The following is a 22539-nucleotide window of genomic DNA, read 5'->3' as shown; positions in this document are numbered from 1 at the left end:
ATGAGCTAACAAAGGGAAGAGATGGATTGTTAAGTGACTGAAAGACTAATTGGTGGATGAACTAACAAAGGGAAGAGATGGATTGTTAAGTGACTGAAAGACTAATTGGTGGATGAACTAACAAAGGGAAGAGATGGATTGTTAAGTGACTGAAAGACTAATTGGTGGATGAACTAACAAAGCGAAGAGATGGATTGTTAAGTGACTGAAAGACTAATTGGTGGATGAAAGATATGTGAATAAACAGATAAGTGTTCGAAAAGAAACATCTGTTTTTGTTTAAAAAAATGACAAGTGGGTGTTAAAATTTATTACCAAATGTACAGGCGTTAGAAATAGGTTAATAGACAAATGTTTGTTTGTTTGTTTTTTGAATTTCGCACAAAGCTACACGAGGGCTATCTGCGCTAGCCGTCCCTAATTTAGCAGCGTAAGACTAGAGGGAAGGCACCTAGTCATCACCACCCACCACCAACTCTTGGGCTACTCTTTTACCAACGAATAGTGGGATTAACCGTCACGGCTGAAAGGGCGAGCATGTTTGGTGTGACAGGGATTCGAACCCGCGACCCTCAGTCGAGCGCCTTAACCACCTGGCCATGCCGGGCCTAATAGCCAAATGAGTGTTGATACAGATTAACAGGTGTATGAATATTGAAACAGATTAACAGAATTACGAGTGTTAACAAGAGGGAATCCTCAATAGCCGTGGCACTTGAAATTCTTTTAGACAGGCCTAGTCTAAATATATCTAAGAGATTTTTCTTTCCTTTTCTATTGGCTATATTTTTTGTGTGATAGCAATACCAAGCGTGGAGTGCGCGTATACCCGATTAAATTTCACCACTCATCAAGATCTCTCCCAGCCTACCTTCAAATTGAAATTATTTTAGGCAGGATTAAAGTGAATTAATCTATGACATCTTGGACGTGATCAAATACATCAATCTAAAGGGTTTGACCTCCTGAATCCAAATCGGTCAAGAGATGACGGCGTTATGAGCTAAAAGTTTGTATTTGACAAAAAAAAAAAACGAACAACAACTCAATGCTGTTCTATGAGTCGCTATACCGCGCCTAAAAATAGATTAACTGATAAAGGAAGAGAGAAGGACGATGGTGGAAAATAAATGTGTTATAAAAGAAAGATGGTTGGGGAAAGTGATATTTAGATACGAATGGTAAAAGAGAAATTAACGGATGGTGAGAAATGACTTGTTTGGATGGCGATGAATGAATGGATAGTAATTAAAATGTTAATCAAATTCAATAAACAGTTATGGCAGTATGTTTGCAAAAGTTGAGGTTCGTGCATGAAAAGTAACCTGTATTATTTTGACAAGCAAAATGGTGAATGAATGGTGAGACGGAGGTAACATGGGAAAGAAATTTCCAATGTAATCTCAGAAACTGTAATATTACTAAAATAATATGCCCCCGGTCTTAAGGCTTATAACGCTAAAAACCAGGTTTCGATACCCGTGGTGGACACAGCACAGATAGCCCATTGTGTAACTTTGCGCTTAACAACAACAAACTAACTGACTGAAATAATGAATGATAAAGGTATTTTACATCTCAGATGTAACTGAGATGTAGTAGTGTGTGGTCAAAAGTTAAAGCGTGTTCAGACAATCAACAATTAAAACTGGTTACTTACTATACACTAGTAAAACTTGTAACTTACAGCCAACAGTTAAACAAAGTAATTTACTATCAACAATTAGAAATGATAATTTACATCAAACAAGTAAAATTGACAACTTACTTTCAATCAAAAATTAGAACTGGTAATTTACACCTAACAACAGAAATTGGTAACTTACTATTCAACAATTAGAGCTGATAATTTACAGCCAACAATTGAAACTGGTATATGCTACACATTAAAAGAGAAAACGAATAGAAACTCGTGTCCAGTCACAGGTGTAGTCACACACAATTTTAAATGTCATTATTGATTAGCAACGGAAGAATGGGTCAAGCAAAACGTTGAAAAAAAAAACAATATTACTTTTTACTTTGCTCAAAATACCAGGAAAAAAATAGTAATTTGGAAACCACCCGATAACTTTATTATGTTGAGGTACACAGACATAAAGGCTACAAAACTAATGTATGCTTTTCACACCTGAGATAACAAAGGCTATAGCGTGTCTATTTTCACCATTTTCCCAGAAATTTGATGACTAAAGGCTGAGCTCTAGAGATATCCAGGAAGTACCTATCACGTGGTTAATGCAGACAATGTGTTTTACAGAATTACATAATACTTACTTTAGAACATGGAGCTAGAGAAATACTGGACCAATAATTGTTCCACATCTTTCTCTTCATAATATAGCAGATTACTTACAATTTTCAGGAGAAATGTTATGCTATAAATTATGCTGTAGGTTATACGATGCTACGCAAAAGATGATTAGCTAAAGAGCCAGATTTTCAAACTTATAAACAGTATGATTTATGGGATTCTCTCGTAAACAATGCACATTTGCTGAAGATAATCAACCAAATATCCGTGATTAACACCCATAAGACAAGCAATGGAGTCTTGTGGAATGCCTAGTTTATGATATTATTCTGTAACCTGTTTTCACATGTGCACGAAACAGTGAGCCTTTAACTGACTAGTAAGTCATGTAATTGTTTAAGACCCAGCATGATTCGTGAAAGGTTTCTATTTACCAATGTTTACTTACTCGCTTGGGCCAAGTTCAAAAATAATAAACAGTTTGAATATTGTGGAAAGGTTAAATTACAAGAGAGACTCAAAATATCACACATGAGAAGACTGTATTCAATAGGGACAGACGTAAGCTTATGAATAGAAAGACTGTTTTGAGCAGAAACAATTCTCAATTTATCCCCATTCTTAACTACGTTAATACGACATAAGGGCTTCCAATCTGTATTTAGAATATTATGTGGTATTGCATTGCCAAAAAAGAAAAGACGGTAAAAAGACGAACTGGACATTTGTAAAGATGTATTTAATGTAGGTTAAAAGCCCTTAGCAATGACAAAATTTCAATATAATGAAACGTTTCTTCGACAGACATTCAGACGTGAGCTTTTAACCAAAAATAACTTAGATGACCCTGATAATATACCATAGGTATCTAAGAATTCCGATTACAATCTGGAAGACGTTGACCTTAATACTCTTCAGACTAAGTTTGAAGAACTTATTATCTTATCATATAGCATCAAACTAAGTACAACTTACGTCCCTGTATATTACAAGACTGTAGGAAGGTAACCAATACAGTTACTTTAGTGTCCCGATACACCCACCTAATGGTGTTCAAGGTGAACGAGAAGCTTAGAGGTCCTATTCATCTACCTGATGGTGTGAAAGGATCCGCAGGGAATGTTTATTCACCCGATAGTTCTATTTGATTGTTTCGAATACACGTTAAATGCAAAAATTAATAGTTGTTTATTTATATCTTATTGTTTGAAAATAATGTGTATAGTATATACAACAACAATATAAATCTACAAAACACTACTTCATGGTGTGAAGGTGATTCACACGAAGGAAATATTTAGTGGTCCTATACATCTATAACTCTTCATATGAAAGGAGATCAACAGAAAATATTTAATGGTCCTATACATTTACAACTGCTGATCTGAAGATGATCAACAGGAAGGATTTAGTGGTCTTTTACATTTATAAGTATTCATATGAAGGTCATCCAAAGGCAATATTTAGTGGTCCTATATATCTAAAACTGTTGATATGAAGGTGATCCACAAGAAGTATTTAATGGTCCTATACATTTATAACAGTTAGTGTGAACGTGATAAACAAGAAATACTTAGTGATACTATACATTTATAGCTGTTGATGTGAATGTTATCCACAGGAAATATATTGTGTCCTTATATATTTATAACTGTTGATTTGAAGATGATATACAGGAAAGATTTTGTGATCCTGTACATTTATAACTGTTGATGTGAAGATTCTCCATAGGAAATATTCAGTGGTACTATACATCTATAACTGCAGAAGACGATCCACAAGGAACATTTAGTGATCCTGTACATTTTACTAATGGTTTGAAGGTAACCCACAAAAAAGGTTTAATGGTCCTAACAGACTTAACTGATTGTGTAAAATATATTTTAAAGACATATTTCCATAAATGGAATTATTTTTAGTTATTTGCATAAATCTTTTAATTTATTACGTGGATTTATATAATTATAAAAACATCGTTCTTTCTTGGTCAAGTAAGAACTTGGTTGAAGAAAACTTGTGGCAATACTCAATACATTTTAGTAACAGCTAAAGAATCAACCAACCGTGATGCCTTGAAGGCTGATTGTAAGTTTACAGACTCATTAATTTAATCAATCCTACAGTTACCATGAAAAAAAAAACAAAAGGATGTAATGTAAAAGGCTTCTAAATGCATTAGACCAATCGAAAATCCTGCACCTTCGGACCTTGGACACAAAAAAGGAACATACTCTAAGATAAAAATTTACTTTTCAGTAAACAATGATATATTGTTATAATTCTAAAAATGAGATTGTTTCCACTCTCATAAATACAGTAAATACTAAATAACTTACAGTACGGAATAAAAGAAAAAACCCTGATGAGACTGCATAGAGTCTCATACACTCAACATGTTTACTGCGATATCTTCAGGAGTGCAATGTTGTGCACGAAATACGTAGTTATACCCTAATACAATTTAGATATCTAAGAATTTTACGCCATCTGTTGACAACATTTCCATCAGGTCCATTATCCTTATTCAATATCTTAAATTTAATTTTTTTTTCTATTTGATTATCTCAATAAATTCACATTTATTCATACTGATGGCATTTTCAGGTTGTGCTAAAATAACAGTTTTTTTCCATTGAATTGTGTGTTAAGTTTCATTAATATGTTCTGCTAATGGTGAAATAGTAGTATTATTATTTTTAGATTCCTTTTGTGTTCATTCATTCTTTTTCTAGTTTGTCCTATATAAACGTTTTGACATTCACATGATATTTTATATATATCCATTACATCAATTTTATCTTTAGTTATATTAAGAATTTGTCTATTTTTGTTTATCCGTTATATATCAGAAAATATTTATTTATTTACTAAATTGCTTCATTATTTGGAAAGATGAATCAGGTATAAATTACAGTACCATACCTTCTTTCTTTTTTTTACTTTTTTCAGCAAGTAGTTTCAACTTAATATTTTCATTCTTGTTCTTAGTTTTTGACATCTCTGTCAACAATATCAGGATTAAAACCTCTATCTACTGCTGTGTACTTAATAGTAACTCACTATTACACCCTCCGGTTTACAACATAATTTTAGTATCCCATCCACGTAAGAGTAAAAAGAACAGTGGTTTATTCATATTTAGTGTGACAAGATTTTTAGTGTGGTGAAATGACTACAGAAGAAAGTTTTGAATTTTAATAGGAACATACTCTGACTTCTCTAAAGATCTTGTTTTTTGACAAAGCTGAAACTGGCCAGTAATAGAGATGGCAGATGAAACACACTTGTCACATTAGCATAAAAATGGTATTTAATCCCTCTTGCTATGGTGCTATGCCGCGTGCCAGGTGACCCTCTGATCACAAAAAACAGGATGTCCATCTATCGTCACTAACTACAACCAATCACCTGACGACCGGAAACTGACCACTGAATAACAAAGAAATGAGGTTTCGTGGCGTTTCGAGAAACTATACGATTCGGTTGACCGATTCTGAAGTACAGTCCCATTGAAACAAACTAAAATTCTAAAAATAGATCGACTGGTCAAATAAAGCAATATCTTACAGGCACTTTCCCACTTAGACATCATTGTTGATGGAATCTTAATAATATTTAGCACTGTCATAACTAAATTGTTTTTTGTTTTTTTTTACGCAATTTTACTCGTTTATCACCAAACATTTTTGCTCACCCACGAAACTCTGTGAGTAATGTATTATTTGTTACAATGAAATACAAAACTAAGCTTTTCACCACATACCACGTGAATATCTTGGAGAGATTTGCTATACCTATTAGGAGGAAATTAGTCACATTTCAAAGTGGAAATCCTGACAGACAAATTAGATATTATTTACCAAAAAGTGAAAGATACAGTCAGAAGTAAAATGTATTCAGAGAATATTTTTTAATTTAAAGTGGCTAAGCGGGCAACTAACTACACACATACACTCAACTTACACGACTCCTAAAGACAGTGGTGTTCTATTCTAGGAAATCAATAAACAACATATTAAGTTTCCCAGGAGAGGATTACTGGTCAGGAATTTAATGATAAATAATAACGTGTATCAAACAAAACAACCATGCTATTGAAAGAAACTAACGTTTACCTACACTATTACTACAACAACAACAAAACGTTTTTTGATTTTTTGCAAAATGTATGAAAAATAGTATATGTTCAGTATGTGGTGGGTGATGATGTAAAAGTATTAAAAGCAGTATAAGTTCTCATTATTGCTTTTTATGGTATACTAGACGATGATGTTAAGGTATTAAATGCAGTATCAGTTCATTATTGCTTTATCTATAACATGCTGGATGGTGATCTAAAATCAGTATGTTCAGTATAGTTTTATTTACGATGTACTAGATGATTATCTAAAGGGATTGTGTAAAACTATGATTCACTTTTCGAGACGTTTCTTGCTACAACTTCTAGTTCCAATAAATACGCATTTTTGAGACTAATTTTGCAGTTGCCATGATATTACTAGTCATTACAAGAAAATGGTCCTTTGTTATACAAACAATGCTGTTCAAACACAAAAGGATTAGCATTGTATTTGTTTTTAATACTAGAAAACCAGATCATTACAGATTTCGCTTTAACACCGTAAATACGTTCCTTTGTTATCACAATTCATATGGATTTTATTACAAAAAAACCTCCTATAGCTGCAAAGATCAAATTATCCTGTTACCAAAATAATTCAAGCCCTATCTTATGATATAATCAGGATACATATACAGAGAGTTTAAGACTAGAGTACATGAAGTCCCAAATTATTAACTACCAACATATCCAAAATTATCCTATATGATCAAAATATCTCAAGTCCGAAATTATCTTATCACCAGGACAGCTCAAGTCTTGTATTATCCTATAGCCACACGTATCCTCACACTGTGGTACCTTACTGACAAGATTTTTTTACCTTTTATTCCCCCTCAGAGACCCAGTCTTTTATACAAAGCGATACGTGTTTCATCAACTTTACGACAGTAAGCTAGGATAACGTCAACAAGATAGTATCTGAAAATGTATTTTCGTCTTTATATTCAACACCGACTAAGCTAATACCAGAACAATCTCCTTTAACAAATGTACACCTGTATGGAGAGGTGTGACACATTATATCTGGACTGAAACTATTCCTCGCGTGATTTCTGACTGCAAAACACATAAGTACTTTTACATTATATTTTAGCAACTCTTATAACTTATTTATTTCTTGTCATTTTTCGAAACAAAATTAAATAGTTATGCACCTTTCTCTCATTTCAGTAAACATTTAAAAAAAAATTGTAGCCTTATTATTCACCTTTGACATTCATTAAACCTTTCCATATCGTGGATCGTGTGAAGTATGCGACTTAAGTGCATATGGAAAATATCATGAACATCTACTGGGACGTTTTATAGCACGCTATACATGTGATGAAACTTTGCTGGCTGATTTCCTTGACCCATATGTAAAACCTTTCAACTATTTGAGATATATTTTTCCTATTGGTTATGCCGTAGATGACGATATCTATGTAAGTTTCCTATCATTCACTAAGATAAGATTAGTACAGTTTGCTTCTGTCATCATTATGTTTTAATTCTAAATTATGATGCGCTCATACTCAATCAAAGAATTCATATTAAGCGAGTAACTAAATATTCCGCACGAGACAAATTAAGGTCTAACTAAAAAAAAAGATAGAATTCTTCTTGAAGTTTTACAATGTATTATATCAAGATTATTTATATTCTTTAATATTTCGTATTTGTTTTAGCACAAAGCTTCACAATGTGCTATTTGAGCTGTCTCTGTGAAAGAGAAATTAAGGTAAGAATGGCATATTTTAAGTGCTTTAACCTATAAACTTGCAAATTTACTTTGGATTATCACTCCTCGGTTTGTAAAACTTAGGATGAATAAAACACGATAGTACTTTAGAACATTAATATAGGAAGCGTATCATTTGAATTAATACATCTAAACAACTTTGGCAGTTTCTTCTTGATATGATTGTTACAAACACTGGAATATCTATATTTCATTGATATGTTTGTTACAAACACTAGAATGGTATAATATCTATATTTCATTGATATCTTTGTTACAAACACTGGAATAGTGTAATATCTATATTTCAGTTTAGCACAAAATAGGAACTAATGATAGTACGTTTAATGTTTAACGAGATTTTATATTATTTGATATAATTAAGACATTTCAGCTAATTATACAACACCTGATTCATATATAACAAGCGAACAATAACATCATTTTTTTTCGTTATTCTGTTTTCTTATGTAACAGGATTCTACAACAATTTCTTATCGCAAAAATAATTGATATCCATGCACACGTGTGTTATTTTGTTTAAGAAGATATAGATCAGACGTGTATACAGATTTGTAACGTCTTCTCTTCTTACAATACTTCATTCACTGCTATTTTTGGAGTCACTGAAACATAAACAGCAATAACTCTCCACATTTGCTTAGCTTCTTTGTTCCTTCCAAACCTAATCACGAGAGCGATAATACATACATGATGTTTCTGGGCCAGCTCTAGCTAGTGCACTGAAATTTGGGTCAAGCTTGGTTGAATGATAATCCTTTATAGGATGTCCACATGATATACGTTCACTGTCTTGACATCATTTTTTGCGTTATGACGTTTATTGTGAACTTTAAATATGGTAAAGTATTACTCTGAGACATTCCGAAAAACGTTCCGTTTGCAACTCAAATGTGTTCAAAAAACTTCAACTCCCCCTTTACTATGTATGAATGCTTTAAAGCTAGTATCTTACATCACTTTCTGATGTTAAAGACAACAGGTGTTGCATCTATTCAATTTTATTATTTATAAAGATAACATTTATCATCGGGCAAATAAACTTAGGACAAAGAAAAAATATATTTTAAAGTTACACGCCACAGAAACCAGTATGTAGATGAAGAAATCATTTATTGTATCAAACTGTATTGACTTACGATTCTTCTGTTAAAATGATATCACATGTAGATTATGCAGTTTTAGCTACTTCCCGTTCTTGCTATTAATACGTGGAATAACGTTGTAATATTTAGTTCGGGTCAGACCAAGGTTAACGCGTCCACTAATTATTTACATCTGGCGACACTCATAGGAATTGAACTTGGATCGCTTTGAACAAGGTCACATTAAAAAACTAATTTAGTAAGATACAGTCTTCTGGTAAATGATGGTACATATGATGAAATAGGGTCCAAAACACTATGTACCAGATTACAATTGGAATTAAGTAATTTGATTTTGAATTTTTATTTTATTAGGCACAATATATTTAATTACTATTCCTTTGAAATATCATTCAAACTATTCCATAATTACAGTTTCCCTATGTTTATATTGTAAGTTATATATTCATATATAACCAACAATTTCCAGACTCCAGTTTAGAAACTTGTAATAACTGGGTTTAAAGGTACACAAGACAACAGTTTTAACCCTTTAGTCAGGTTTGCTCAATACAGTAGTTAAGTTACACGCAAATTTACGTTGAAGCTTATGAGATATTATTAAGGTTATGGCCGAAAATATTGATAACAGCCACGGTATTCAATTGATGAACCACTTTAGTCTAATCATTTAAATTTTTCTGTTTCCTTCTGAATTGTTTCACATCGTTACTTCTAGTTAACTCGTTTGTTTGTTGTTGTTGTATTTAGTTCTGATTTATATAGTTAGCTCGCTTTGATCAGAAGTTACTGATAATTATATATATATATATATAACAGGAAGTACAAAGTCTAGTTATTTTTAGGATTCTTACATTTAAAATGTATCAACGGCCACAGAAGATTAAGAGTGTGATAATGTCTCAGAGCAGATCTATGCACTAGTCGCCAAGCGCTATTTAATAAACAACTGACTAAAAATAGCCACTGAACAAGCTTAGCCAGTGTCCTTGCGTTCTCGGCATGTGTAAACAACCCCTTCGCAGTTCGCTCCTTTCCGCTGGAAACGCACAGCCGGCATTACGCACTATTTATAGTCATAAAGTTGTTGTTGTTTACAAAAATTGAAAATCAACAGGAACGCTGGTCATCTAGGGCTTCGAGCGAACACAGTGGTCAATCTTCACAAATAATAAAATGTGCGAAAACTTCGTCAACAGGCTATGAATCTCAATTATACTTTACAAAAAGAAACGTGCGAGAGCTACAGTAAGTAAACAGTATTGTTTTTATGGACACGCGTATAAATACTATACTTATTTGTATTAAAGCAAACTCATTTTAGGCTAGCTAATGTGTCCACCGCGGGGAATCGAATCCTGGATTTTAGTGTTGTGAATCCGTAAACTTGCCGTTATCCCATCGAGGAACATAAATACTGTGAATAAAGAAATAGACAGTCCATTTTTTAAACTGAGTATTTCATTGTAAATCTTGGAAGAAAAAATTATTTTTCGTAAAGTTATTGGTTATCCGAACTTATAGAAAATTATATCATTTTGAAACCTCAACCTTATTCACGAGATATGCTTCTCTCCTAAATTTTTTAGTGAATTTTATGCCTCAGCTGGGTAATGTAAAGAGCATAGACCAATCTCTTCCTTTCCAAATATTCATTTATCATAATTTAGACCAGGTTCAATTACATTTAAGTTAGTTTTCATTATCGATATATTAATATATATGAGTGAAGGTATAAGCTTACTTCATGGAACTGCATAATTCGAAGACCTTACATGACTGACAGCAATATGCTAATAAATAAGGCCCCTAATACTAATAGCATCAATATAAACTATACAGGTAAAACTGGTGAATGAAAGAAAAATGGCAGTTTTCTAAGACTATACACTCAGAAAATATTAGTTTAGCTTTTAAATATATAAAAGTTGTAAGCTATGGTTCTAAACTGTTTTTGTTATTTCTCTGTGCACAAACCGCCCATCATGTCATAATTAGAAACCTATTTCATGATTTCAAGTATTACAGATATACACAACGTTTTCATCTGTAATTTCACCATTTGCACTGCACGCACTCTCTGAAAACTGCTGAGTCGTTATCTGTTAGATTACCTTATATAGTAATTGACCTTAGCCTATTTCGTTAAAACTGTAAAGTTGCTTTTGTTTATTTTTTCGGTTATACGACGATAGCGACACGTAGAGCAGAAGTACATTTTATCTTCAGGGTCAACCAAAGCTGAGAGTCTTTATAGATGGACAATTCTTTCTATAACAAATACCGTACTTAACGGTAATCGAGAACAAAAATCAAACATCAAGTAAATATGCTGTTTTAATGCATGCCGTTAACGAACTTGTCTTGAGTGAATAAGGTTCGATTTCATCACAACTTCACCAGTCCGTTTCTTATCGGGTCAGTTTCGTGTCGGAGACTTTTATACCAACATAGATAAAATTGTCAAAAATATTTTTTTACTGATATCTGCGGAGATCAACCTTAAGATTCCTACATTTTATCAAAAAATTAGACACGTCAATTACCATAAAGTTGGTCTTTATAGAAAATTTATTTCTCATAAATAAAAAAACATCCTTTAATTATAAATCTATGTTAGTACAGAACACATGAAGATAAACATGTATATATCTGTACATTGTACTTCACATTATTTGATCATTCCTAAATTATATATATATATATATTGCTACATTAATTACAAGCCTACATAGAGAACGTTTTTGTAATTCCAATGTTACTTATAACACACGCTGGCTGAAGTTCTCAAAGTACCTTCAGTACCTTAACGGTTAGATCAAGGGCTTATAACGCTACAATTTGGGGGTTCGATACCTACTGGGAGAAAAGCGTTGATGGCCAATTGAACTTAAAAAGAAACAGTTTTCAATGTAACTGACCCTGTAATTTCATGTCTCTAGCTGCACCCACAGAATATTCGAATGAATGACTTAACGTTTTCAGTTCAGTTATCTTCTTTTTCTGAAATAACTAAGTGCAATTTTGGAGTTTTCTATGTTATTTCACAAACTTGTTATGTCCACAAAGCAATTATTCATTTAATTTCTTTATTTTAATACAAGTTACAGATTTTACAGTAAGGAAGATTATTTTGTAGAACAAGGATGACGTTTCGTCCACTGGTGTGATCAATTTCAATTACTTGAGAATTTTTTTCCAATTTTGTACCTAGAAACTGAAGTTTAATCCATATACGTAATTAAGCAAGCATACATATATAACGGTATGAAATTTTCACTTATAAATAAAATATTTCACGTAAATCTCTTTCATGAGATAATTTATATAGAATATAAAACGTTCAAGTTAATATTTCCGCCTTGCTTTTTGTTTATTGGTTGTTAAGCACAAAGCTATACAATAGGCTATCTACGCTCTGTCCATCGCGGATTTTTAAACCCGATTTCTGGCATTTTAAACCCTCAGACTTACCGCTAAGCTACTGAAGGGCAACCGGCCTTACTTACTTGACTAAATTAGAAATAACGGGTGTATTCTAGTGGTTAGCGTACCCGAGTATGAGTTCGAGGATTCACGTTTCGTGTACTGTTGCCGCAAAATTGTGTGCTTAGCGCTTTGGGGCTATTGGGACTTTATAAGAGTGGCGGTCAAATCACTGTTCGATTAACGTAGTTCAAAATTTGATGGTGGCTGCTGTCTTTCTACTCACTAATATTTCAATTCAAAGGACAGTTAGCGCAGACAGCCCTTATGTAGTTTTACGCGAATACCTGAAAAAAAACAACAACAAAAAAACACAATACAAAGAACATTACTGTCTTCTTCAGAAGACTTGCTTTCACTTAGTTCATATATTTTTTATAAAATATACGAAGTTAACTAAATTCAAAACAAAAAAATAATACAATAATTCAAACAGCTTCTGTAATCCAACTCTTTCACTAAGCTGTTTGGTGTTTTATAAAACAGGAGTCATTTGAGTTTGGTTTATTTGTTTAGTTTAGAAGCAATAGTTAATTCTCTTCACTGAAATCCGTATGACACATATTAAGTGAAACCAGAAATATCTAATATAAGTACGAATGATTATTAAAGAGGCCAACACTTGGGGGCGAATTCAACATGTCTCCCCCACGCAATCCCAATTTGGACACTAGAAGAATGATTAAAAACACATAAAATAGAAAACTGTCTACATCAGTGCTTGAGACTTGTAACAAAATATCTTTCTATCAAATCCCATTTAAGTTAGCTAAAATATGGTGGAGGAATTACCAAACAAACAAAACAAAAACGTGAAATTATGCTATTTGTGGCATCTAAAAATGGGCAAGTTCACCATTTTTTGTTTGTCAGTCTGTGGGACTTATACAAATCCCATGTAAATTGGTTTAAATATAGTCGAGTGATTGACTAAAACCCCCAAAATCATGTTTTTTTGTAAGCTCTATTCCCCCTAAAATGACTCAAAATAGACAAATCCAGTTTCTTTGCATGTCAACTGTGTAGGGAGCATGAACATTTATATATTTTGCCAATTTTCATTTTAATTGCTGTAAAGAAGCCCAAAATATACATTTTTGGATTGTTTGACATTTGACTCCATAAAAGGCTAAAATAGAAATAAAAAAAAATGTCTGGGCGTATTTGATGAAGGTATAACCCTACCAACTCTCTAGTCAATCCGCCTAGAAATGAAGGAATGGCGGTCGATTGAAACGTGTTTGCTTGTAGTTAAGCACAAAGCTAAACAATGATCTTTCTGTGCTCTGCCCATCACGGGTATCGAAACCCGGTTTCTAGGCGTTGTAAGTCCGCAGACACACCGCTGTACCACTGGGGGGGGGGGGTTCAAGAAATTATAGGAAAACAGTATATCTCTCTGCGGAGACAAAAATATACAAAAGATAGATATAATACATACTTTTCGATATAATAACCATAACCTCTGACAACTGTAACATCGTTAAAATCACTTTAATTTACGGAAAGGTGTAGATGCATCTAAGATTGATTTAATACAAAATGTGGGTTTATTTATGAATTTTGCTATTTTCAGTCTTGAATATCTTTACAGCACTGCAATGAATTTTTAATAATTCAATTTATTTTTTAAGCTTACCATTCATGAAGTATCGAAATGTTTGAAAATTAGACACATCTAATTAAATACCAATAATAACTCTCGACGTTATATTGTAGACTATATTTTGGCAAATTACTAACTCTGATACTGGCGTAGTCACAGGTTAACGACGACAGCTAAAATGATGATAGTTCGACTGATACATTTTCACAGAGAAAATACATACAGTTTGTTCACGTATTAAAGAAAATGTCTATTGAAAAAACCTCCAACAAAGTATGGTATAGAGAAATATAAAAATAGCTCTCCTCCTCTTTCAGTAATAATACAGTCTTCTTATCCTCACGCTGATCTTCAGAACCAATTTTCAGCTAAAGAGGCATTTCTCTTATAAATCAAATATCAGTTGTAGTTTATAGACAGAAGCTCGGTAGGTTTGATCAATACTTGGCTGTATCGTCTCCCACCAAAACCTTCAATCACTCAGCTCAGCTGTTTGTTAACCTAGTAATCCATTGAAGCGGGGCGGGCCTATTTTAGCTAATTCTTGAGTTCGGTACTTCTTTAGTTTAAGTAAGAAATGTACCGGAGAGAAACTTTTGAGAGAGAACAGAGAATATAAACACATATAACCATTTAGAACTTAACAGCTATTTTGCTGAAAAACGTACAGTTCTTATTTAACTAAAAACATAGTCAATCACAAAATAACCACGCAGTTGCCCTCTGACCTTTAAGCTCTATTAATACAATATTTTATAAGATTAACCCACCAAGAAACGACTGTGGACGTACCCTCTAACATTTAGATTCGTAAAGTAGCATATTTTAACAAAACCCACCAAAAGATGACCTGGATTTGACTTTGACTTTAAACGTAGAATACTTTAAGAAAATAACCCAGTAATAAATAACCACGGGAATGCCACCTGGCAACCTTTAGACTTCTCGAGTAACATATGTTGAAGGACATAAAAAAAAACATAAAATGACTGTAGTCTTTCCCTCTAATCTTTATGCTCCAAAATAGCATAGCAATCTTTAAGAACGCAACCTACCCCACAAATAGCTATGAACTTGACCTTTAATCGAGAAAGTATACTAACTGTATACTTACAGCTTGTTGCAAGGGAAGAAGCCAACAAGAAGAAATAATTATGGATTTGTCTTCAGAACTTAAAAAATGACCTTTTTTTTTCCCAAGAAATTGAACGAAATTGAATTGATGGCCCTATCCTTATGTGCTTTCTATTTATCAAGCAACAACTTTTGCCATGAGAGCTTAACCTTTGACGTCAAAAGAATTTCATTTCTCGATGATATAACCATCATGCAAAGTTCGATGGTTCTTTTTCTTAAATTGGCTTTCAGTTACTACATAAATGTACAGTAATGAATTTCCTTAAAACATGGAATATACCGCTGCTCTGCTGCCGAGTAAATTCATCTGTTTGATTCACTCCCCACACCCACCACCCACACAAATCAGTGCTCTCATTTGGATGTAATGTACTTAACAAAAGAAAAAAAAATGGAAATCGTGTAACGAACGAAAGTTTGTTTCTAGTATGCATAATGAAATATTCTTTTCTTGAACAATTTATTAATCATGATCTGCTCCAATTTCCTAATATGCATCGGTCTAGATACAAAAGTTGAATCCCAGTGACGTTGCTACAGATTGTGTATTTATGCCATATAGGCTCTGATTTAGTAATTAAGAAATTAACGTACAATACTGTTTTTGTACACGTACTCTGTTTTCCAGAACGAAATTATAAGCTTTATCTTGACGCATACAAAAAAGGGCAAATGTAAATAACAACCCCAAAAACAGATGATAGAGTTTACAAAAAAAAAAAACATAAACTTTACACACGTCGTGCTTAGCACACACTGAAATATACTGACAAATCGTTCCAATGTATATTTACTGGAGGCATGCCAAATTTACCTGTCGGACTTATGTAATAGTTACAACTGTGTTCAAATTGGTGCGTCTCAAAACTCCTGAAAAACTCTATTTATACGTTGTTCATAGCATGGTATATTAACAAGATAACAAAACCATAATAATGGCTTTAAACATGTTAACTATTCGTTTAGGATCCTCAACCTGACATAAAAATTTAATTAGGAAATAAATTTTTCCAACGATTTTATATCAAATAAGATATCGAAATTATTTCATTCTGGAGGGCCAGAAGTAAGTTTCAGGAGGTACAATGCTAAAATCAAGAGCTCCATTCCCCATGGTGAACAGAGCACAGACAGACTACTGTGAAACTTTATACAGTAAACAAACAGAAAAACAACGTAAGGTTTGTACGCCCATTGCAGAAAAAATGTTTATTCCGTTCAATATTTTAATCCAGACTTTAGACTATATATGCCCATTATTTGTATTAAAATTAATAATAAAATAAAACTATAAAGATATGACTAGATTATTAACACCCGCATTTACCAAAAACAGACTTTTTCAGAAGTTCGGGAATTTTTATTTTTTTAGTTTGTTTTTAAACACAAAGCTACACAATGGGTTATCTGCCCACTGTTGGTATCGAAACCCGATTTTTAGCATTATAAGCCCTCAGACATACTATTGCGCCACCGTATTGTGAGGCTCAAGAATCTTTAAAGAATCAAGGTCTCACTCTGCAGAGTTGTGTTATTTCAGATACTTACGACCAGTTGAAATTCTAAAAAAAGCTTCATTTAGATTCTTTGCTTGCAGTGTTAGTTCAAACAACAACAATTTCCCCAAATGGGAGTCGAGATAAATGCGTTCATAAACGATTAGGATTCCGTTTTTACACATTTGGACACAACTAAAAGATTAAAAACTGTGGGAAACAATTTCTAGTAGATAAATGTGCATATTTAAATCTTCAAGACTGTGCAAGCTCTAATATCACTCATTCTAACTATATTACTGTTAACTGTTTCATACTTATAACAATACTTACCTCTTCTGAATAGTGACCATTCCTATCATAGTAGAAATTCAAGAGGTGGTTTAAATTACGATCAGATTGATTTTTATAAAAACCGGTAACACTTTGAATTACCGTCTCTCTGTTGGGTGGGGTTTCAGGAGATGACTGACCACTGGTCAGCTCAACGAGTGGTCGCATGATCTCCTACGGTAGCGGAAAGAGTTTATAATTCCTAATACGCCACTTTGTAACTAAATCATATTTCTGAAGACAAGATAACTTATACCAACAACCACTACAGTGTAATTAATTTTAATAAAAACAACACTTTGTGACTAGTCTACAGGTTTGGTTAGCTAACATCGAATCTTTCTTGTGTTGTCAGAATACTTCGAGATGAGAGACACGCACATACAACTATATACTGCCCATTGTTCAATGCTCGAGCCTCCGCTTTATGAGCTCGTGACCTCAAACATAGATCCCCACCAACTTGATGCTCCAAGTAACGTAAGTATTCCATTGGTCCATTACGATTGGTCGAAAATTAAACGGGCCACTTGTTAGTCACGCCCCCACTATGGTCCTATCAAAGTCTCTGCAAGAGTATTAGAAGATCAGATGAAGTTCAATGTCACAACAAGTACAACGTGTACTCGAGGTCATCTTAAAAACACAGGGTATCACTTGACCCCATATCAAGAAGTTTTAGTTTGAATAAGCTATGTGACATTTAATATATAAACAACGCTTCTTTTATGTACATATTTGGTATGTGACACTTTAGTCAAAACATTCTAAAACATTGTAAAATACAAATTTGAAACATGAACAGCAAAAATTTTAAATGTGTTTTTAAGGTTCGTTTTAGTTTTTCCTCAATTTACACAAATTTCAAATGCTGGATTTAATAGTCGAAGCAATGTAGATATAGAATTCTTTTGTTAACTTAGAGTGTAAGTTTTGAACATTGATAATCACTATAAGTTATAAAAATAAAATATCAAAGAGAAACACTAAAAATAAGCAACTATGTTTTCTTACAGCCACGTTTCTGTTAGAATTGATAACAATTATAAAAGAAAAATAAAGTTACAGGATACAGAGGATTGAGTACTTTTAATAAGCAACTCAGCAAGGCACACGACAACCACAGCCGATCTAAAATTGCAGTGGAACTGAATATGTAAGAATTACACTTTGACTTTTCTTAGCGTTTAGTAGGTAGTGTGATGCCACTGATCGTTTATGGGGAAGATTGTAACAACCCTTTCAGGCGCAAAATATTCATACATTCATATCATAATGATTTGACTAGAGCGGACATTCAGAATTTTCAAGACTGGAATATCCTTTATACATAATGGAATTGGAAAACAAATTAATGTAGATCAATAGGGACCCAGTAACATCCAGAAAGAGGCCCGTAAGAGTTCGTGCCCCAGTCGTGATAAGCAATAGCGTCTTATAACAGATGAAAATTCATGAACGAAAAGGTTCAGTGGCAAATACCGTCCACGTGTCCCAGGCAACCGTACGAAACTTATGGATCTCCGTCTGAAAAAGCGAAAAACGTAACGTGCATACAAGTTGTTTCTACCATATATCCTTTTAGACATCGCGTACCTCAAGCAGCTGAAGAATGAAATGAGTATTCATGCTGTTACATAACATACGCAAATATACTATTCAAGACGACAGACACAACGCTTATGGATTTCTGGGCCGTCAAAATGAGTGCCGGATACCTTTGTTCTCTTAGCTTGATGGATTATGGAAAACATTCCGAAAGGAGTAATGTGCTTCGGACATGATAGTTTTATGACAAAGCTTTTTGCAATGGAAACTACGCTGCAAGGCTAGTTTAAAGCTACATTGTAATCATACAGAGCATGACCGCACGTGGCTCCAAAATCGTTTTAATGTAACGTACTTAACCTCTGTACTCATCCATATTAACGAAAGAGCCAATAGAAATGCAAGCTATGGTTACTTTAATGTTGTCATTGTTGTTCATGTTTTTTATTACGTCATGGAATTTGTTTATTGTAGCGCAAACCTACACGATGGGCTATATGCGCTCTGCCCATCGTAGGGAATCGTTGTTGCTGTTGTTTGTTATTAAGCACAAAGTTACACAAAGGGCTATCCGTGCTCTGCCAACCACAGAGGGGCGTGGGGAATCGAACTCCGGATTTTAACATCGTAAAATCCATAAACCTTTTTTTGTCTTTGTTAATGTACGTGTAATTAATATTTAAAGCAACTAAATATAATAGTTGAGTGATATGATGTATAACAATCATTCTTATCAACCTTCAATTCTGAATTTCCTATAATTGAAAAAGTATACTTTTACAAGTCAAACAGGCAGTCTAATTATAGAAAAAGATCATTGAAAAATAAAATCCCATAAATACAGAAGACTTTTGCAAATAACTAAAAGGAATTATTTTCGTAACATTAAAATATAGAATTTGGAAGAAATAATTTGATAAGTAGAATTCCACGAATAACGTAAATATAAAAGAAAATACTGTTACATTCTAATTAAGTTGTCAACCTGTTGTTCCCTTAAACTGTTCTGCGCCTACATTACGCTCATCTAAATTGTGTTTTTCATTAATTATATATCTTTATTATTTTGTTGCATTGCTCATATATTTCATAACTGTCCCTCCTTTTTATTTTTCGATTTGTGTATATTATGTAAGAATTCGGGATTTCTTTACTTGTCCAAATGTTTCAGTATGAACAGTGTACGATAGTATTGCTACTACATTATGATATATGCTGCTCGACCCCCTATCAGAACACATTTGGTTATACCCTTACAGTCTTAGTTGAATTTGCTATTTGTATCAGTTGTTTAGGAGATATCAAGGCTTATGTCCCAAATAAGACATTAAATATAAAACTTCATAGTCATTATATCATACCTTGCTATGAATTTGAATGACGACAATTCTAAACAATAACCGTATCTGTTCATGCACAACTCTGCATTCAAACGATATCCCCATCTCAAATCAAGATACTACAAGTTTATTCATGCTTTCTGTAAACATGTTTCTGGTAGGGGAAATTGAAACTTTCCTTTTTATTTAATTTTAACACTAAGTTATTGGGCCAGAAAATTAACTTGTAATGTGCTGATGCTGTTCCAGCGGTTTTCACGGTATGTTTGACATAGTCATAATGGATGAGGAACCATCTGTGTTCTCTCATGTCCATTACTTTCAATATCATCTAAGTGCGACAATGTGGTAGTGACAATATCTAGCTATGATAACCAATAAACTGTACACAAGTGTTTTCTCCTTTCATTTAGTCCAGATTTAGTTTGTAATTATAAGCTGTAACTCCCAAAACCTTATTGTCATTTCAAAGATGTAAATACAAAGTAGCACTGACATGGCGTTATTGATGTAACACTAATACTCTAATGCATAAAAGACTGCAGTAACACCATTATTAAAAAAAAAATGCAAAAAGAGAGCTTCTTCAATAAACACTAGGTACAGTTGAACACAATACAGAATAAAAATACTAGGTATAGTTGAACACAATACAGAATTAAAATACTAGGTATAGTTGAACACAATACAGAATTAAAACACTAGGTATAGTTGAACACAATACAGAATTAAAACACATATGATGTTTAGGGGCTTTAAGAGGGCAATAAAAAGTTTAATTTTTTTTTTCAGATGAAATTTTTGTTCCGAATAAGCTCGATCGACAACTGTTGCAAAGATCTAACCGTCAACTAAACTTACCGTTTTAGCAACTAATAACCTACTCATTTTTGACATGTAGTTCAGTTTTGTTGGTTATAATATTTATAATAATGTTTGAGTAAGTTTTCATTATAAACATACTTATGAAGATTATTATACACAGTTCTCTTAATATGTATATGAGGGACTATTCTAGGCCTGCTAAAGCGGTGGAACCTCGTGAGTTATTATTTGGATTATGGTTAAAAATATTGTTAACAGCGAATTATTTTAAGCTTAATCTATATAATGGGTTATTTTTAATAAGTAATTTTTCAAAGAGCTGAGCTACATCTTGCTTAATGTTTTCAATGCTAGAATATGAAATATTGGGTACTCGAAGAAAAGCCACGATATGAATATAAAAACCGATGAATATCTATTAAAATTTTATGAAAGTTCAAAAATAATCTAATGAAAGCGATCAAGACTTTTATCTAATAATATTTTTGAAATTCATCAATTCAAAACTACGTATAGTTTATCCTCCTCAACAGTCTAATCAAATACATCCATAGACTGACTAACAATGGTATAGCAGTGCGTGAGAGATCGAGAGAAAAAGAAAACAATATCTCACAGACATAAAAGTCTACTCGGCATGAAATAAAAACAGAACATGATACCTTTAATAACACTTGCGTGACAATGTCTGTTCTCCTCCCTCACGGAGATCAATCCAAGAAAGTGAGCTTGCCTGACCGCAACTGCAAGTCAGCATTACTATAGAAGAAACACACAACATCCTAGAAATAATTAATGAGTCTATTTATTATACACTGCCACCTTAGCTGATAGCAATTCTCATAGCACATCATATCTTGTATACCATGCACGCAACATTGCAGACGATGAACAGCAGTTCGGAGAACAGCGCCATCTCTCGATAAATAGATGTAAACATGAAGTTCAAAGCATTTGTTAGTTGAATTTCGCGCAAAGCTACTCGAGGGTTATCTGCGCTAACTGTCCTTAATTTTCAAGCGATAGCCTAGAGGGAAAGCAGCTAATTAACGTCACCCATCGCCAGCTCTTGGGCTTCTATTTTAACAACTAATAGTGGGATTGACCATACAAATAACGCCAACACGGCTGATAGGATGAGCATGTTCGGTGATGAAATTCGAACCCGCGACCCACAGATTACGGGTCGATTGCCCGAACCATCAGGCCATGCCAGGCTAAAAGTTCATGCCAATAATATTCAAAATGCTCATTAGCATAATAGTTGATTAAAAAAAATACTGTTTTCAAGAGTGCTCCTAATGAAATACATTTGAAGCTTTGAAATTTTGAAAAAAAAATATTTCATACGTTGGGGGTAATATACTATAAAAATACAAAGCTATGACAATAATGTAAAAACTACATCGGAAATACTAGGAAATGAAAAGCATGAGAATAATACATTACTGCATTAGTAACATTAATAGTTGAATGATTCAAAATCGATAAACTAATTTTCTACAGCATTTCAGTCTTTTTAATCTCTTAAGACATAACACACG

The 22539-nt window shown here is 33.2% G+C and overlaps 1 protein-coding gene across 3 annotated transcripts in view; it reads right to left on the bottom strand.

Annotated features, from left to right (window-relative positions):
* The window catches only part of LOC106460540 (forkhead box protein P1-like), a 147591-nt gene that overhangs the window by 70804 nt on the left and 54248 nt on the right, over window positions 1-22539 (bottom strand). The window contains exon 1 of one of the 3 annotated variants that reach the window (XM_022387281.1): window positions 17283-17711. The exons of the other annotated variants lie outside the window; for them this stretch is intronic. Within the exon in view, the coding sequence (XP_022242989.1) occupies window positions 17283-17450 (168 nt within the window). The 5' untranslated portion in view covers window positions 17451-17711. Of the gene's footprint in view, window positions 1-17282; window positions 17712-22539 lie in introns of those variants that run through there. 3 annotated transcript variants of the gene reach the window in all.

The sequence above is a fragment of the Limulus polyphemus genome, unplaced genomic scaffold (genome assembly GCF_000517525.1).
Source record: "Limulus polyphemus unplaced genomic scaffold, Limulus_polyphemus-2.1.2 Scaffold791, whole genome shotgun sequence".
Lineage (NCBI taxonomy): Eukaryota > Metazoa > Arthropoda > Merostomata > Xiphosura > Limulidae > Limulus > Limulus polyphemus.
The sequence above is the reverse complement of the archived record's forward strand: the minus strand, read 5'-3'. Positions and strand labels throughout refer to the sequence as shown.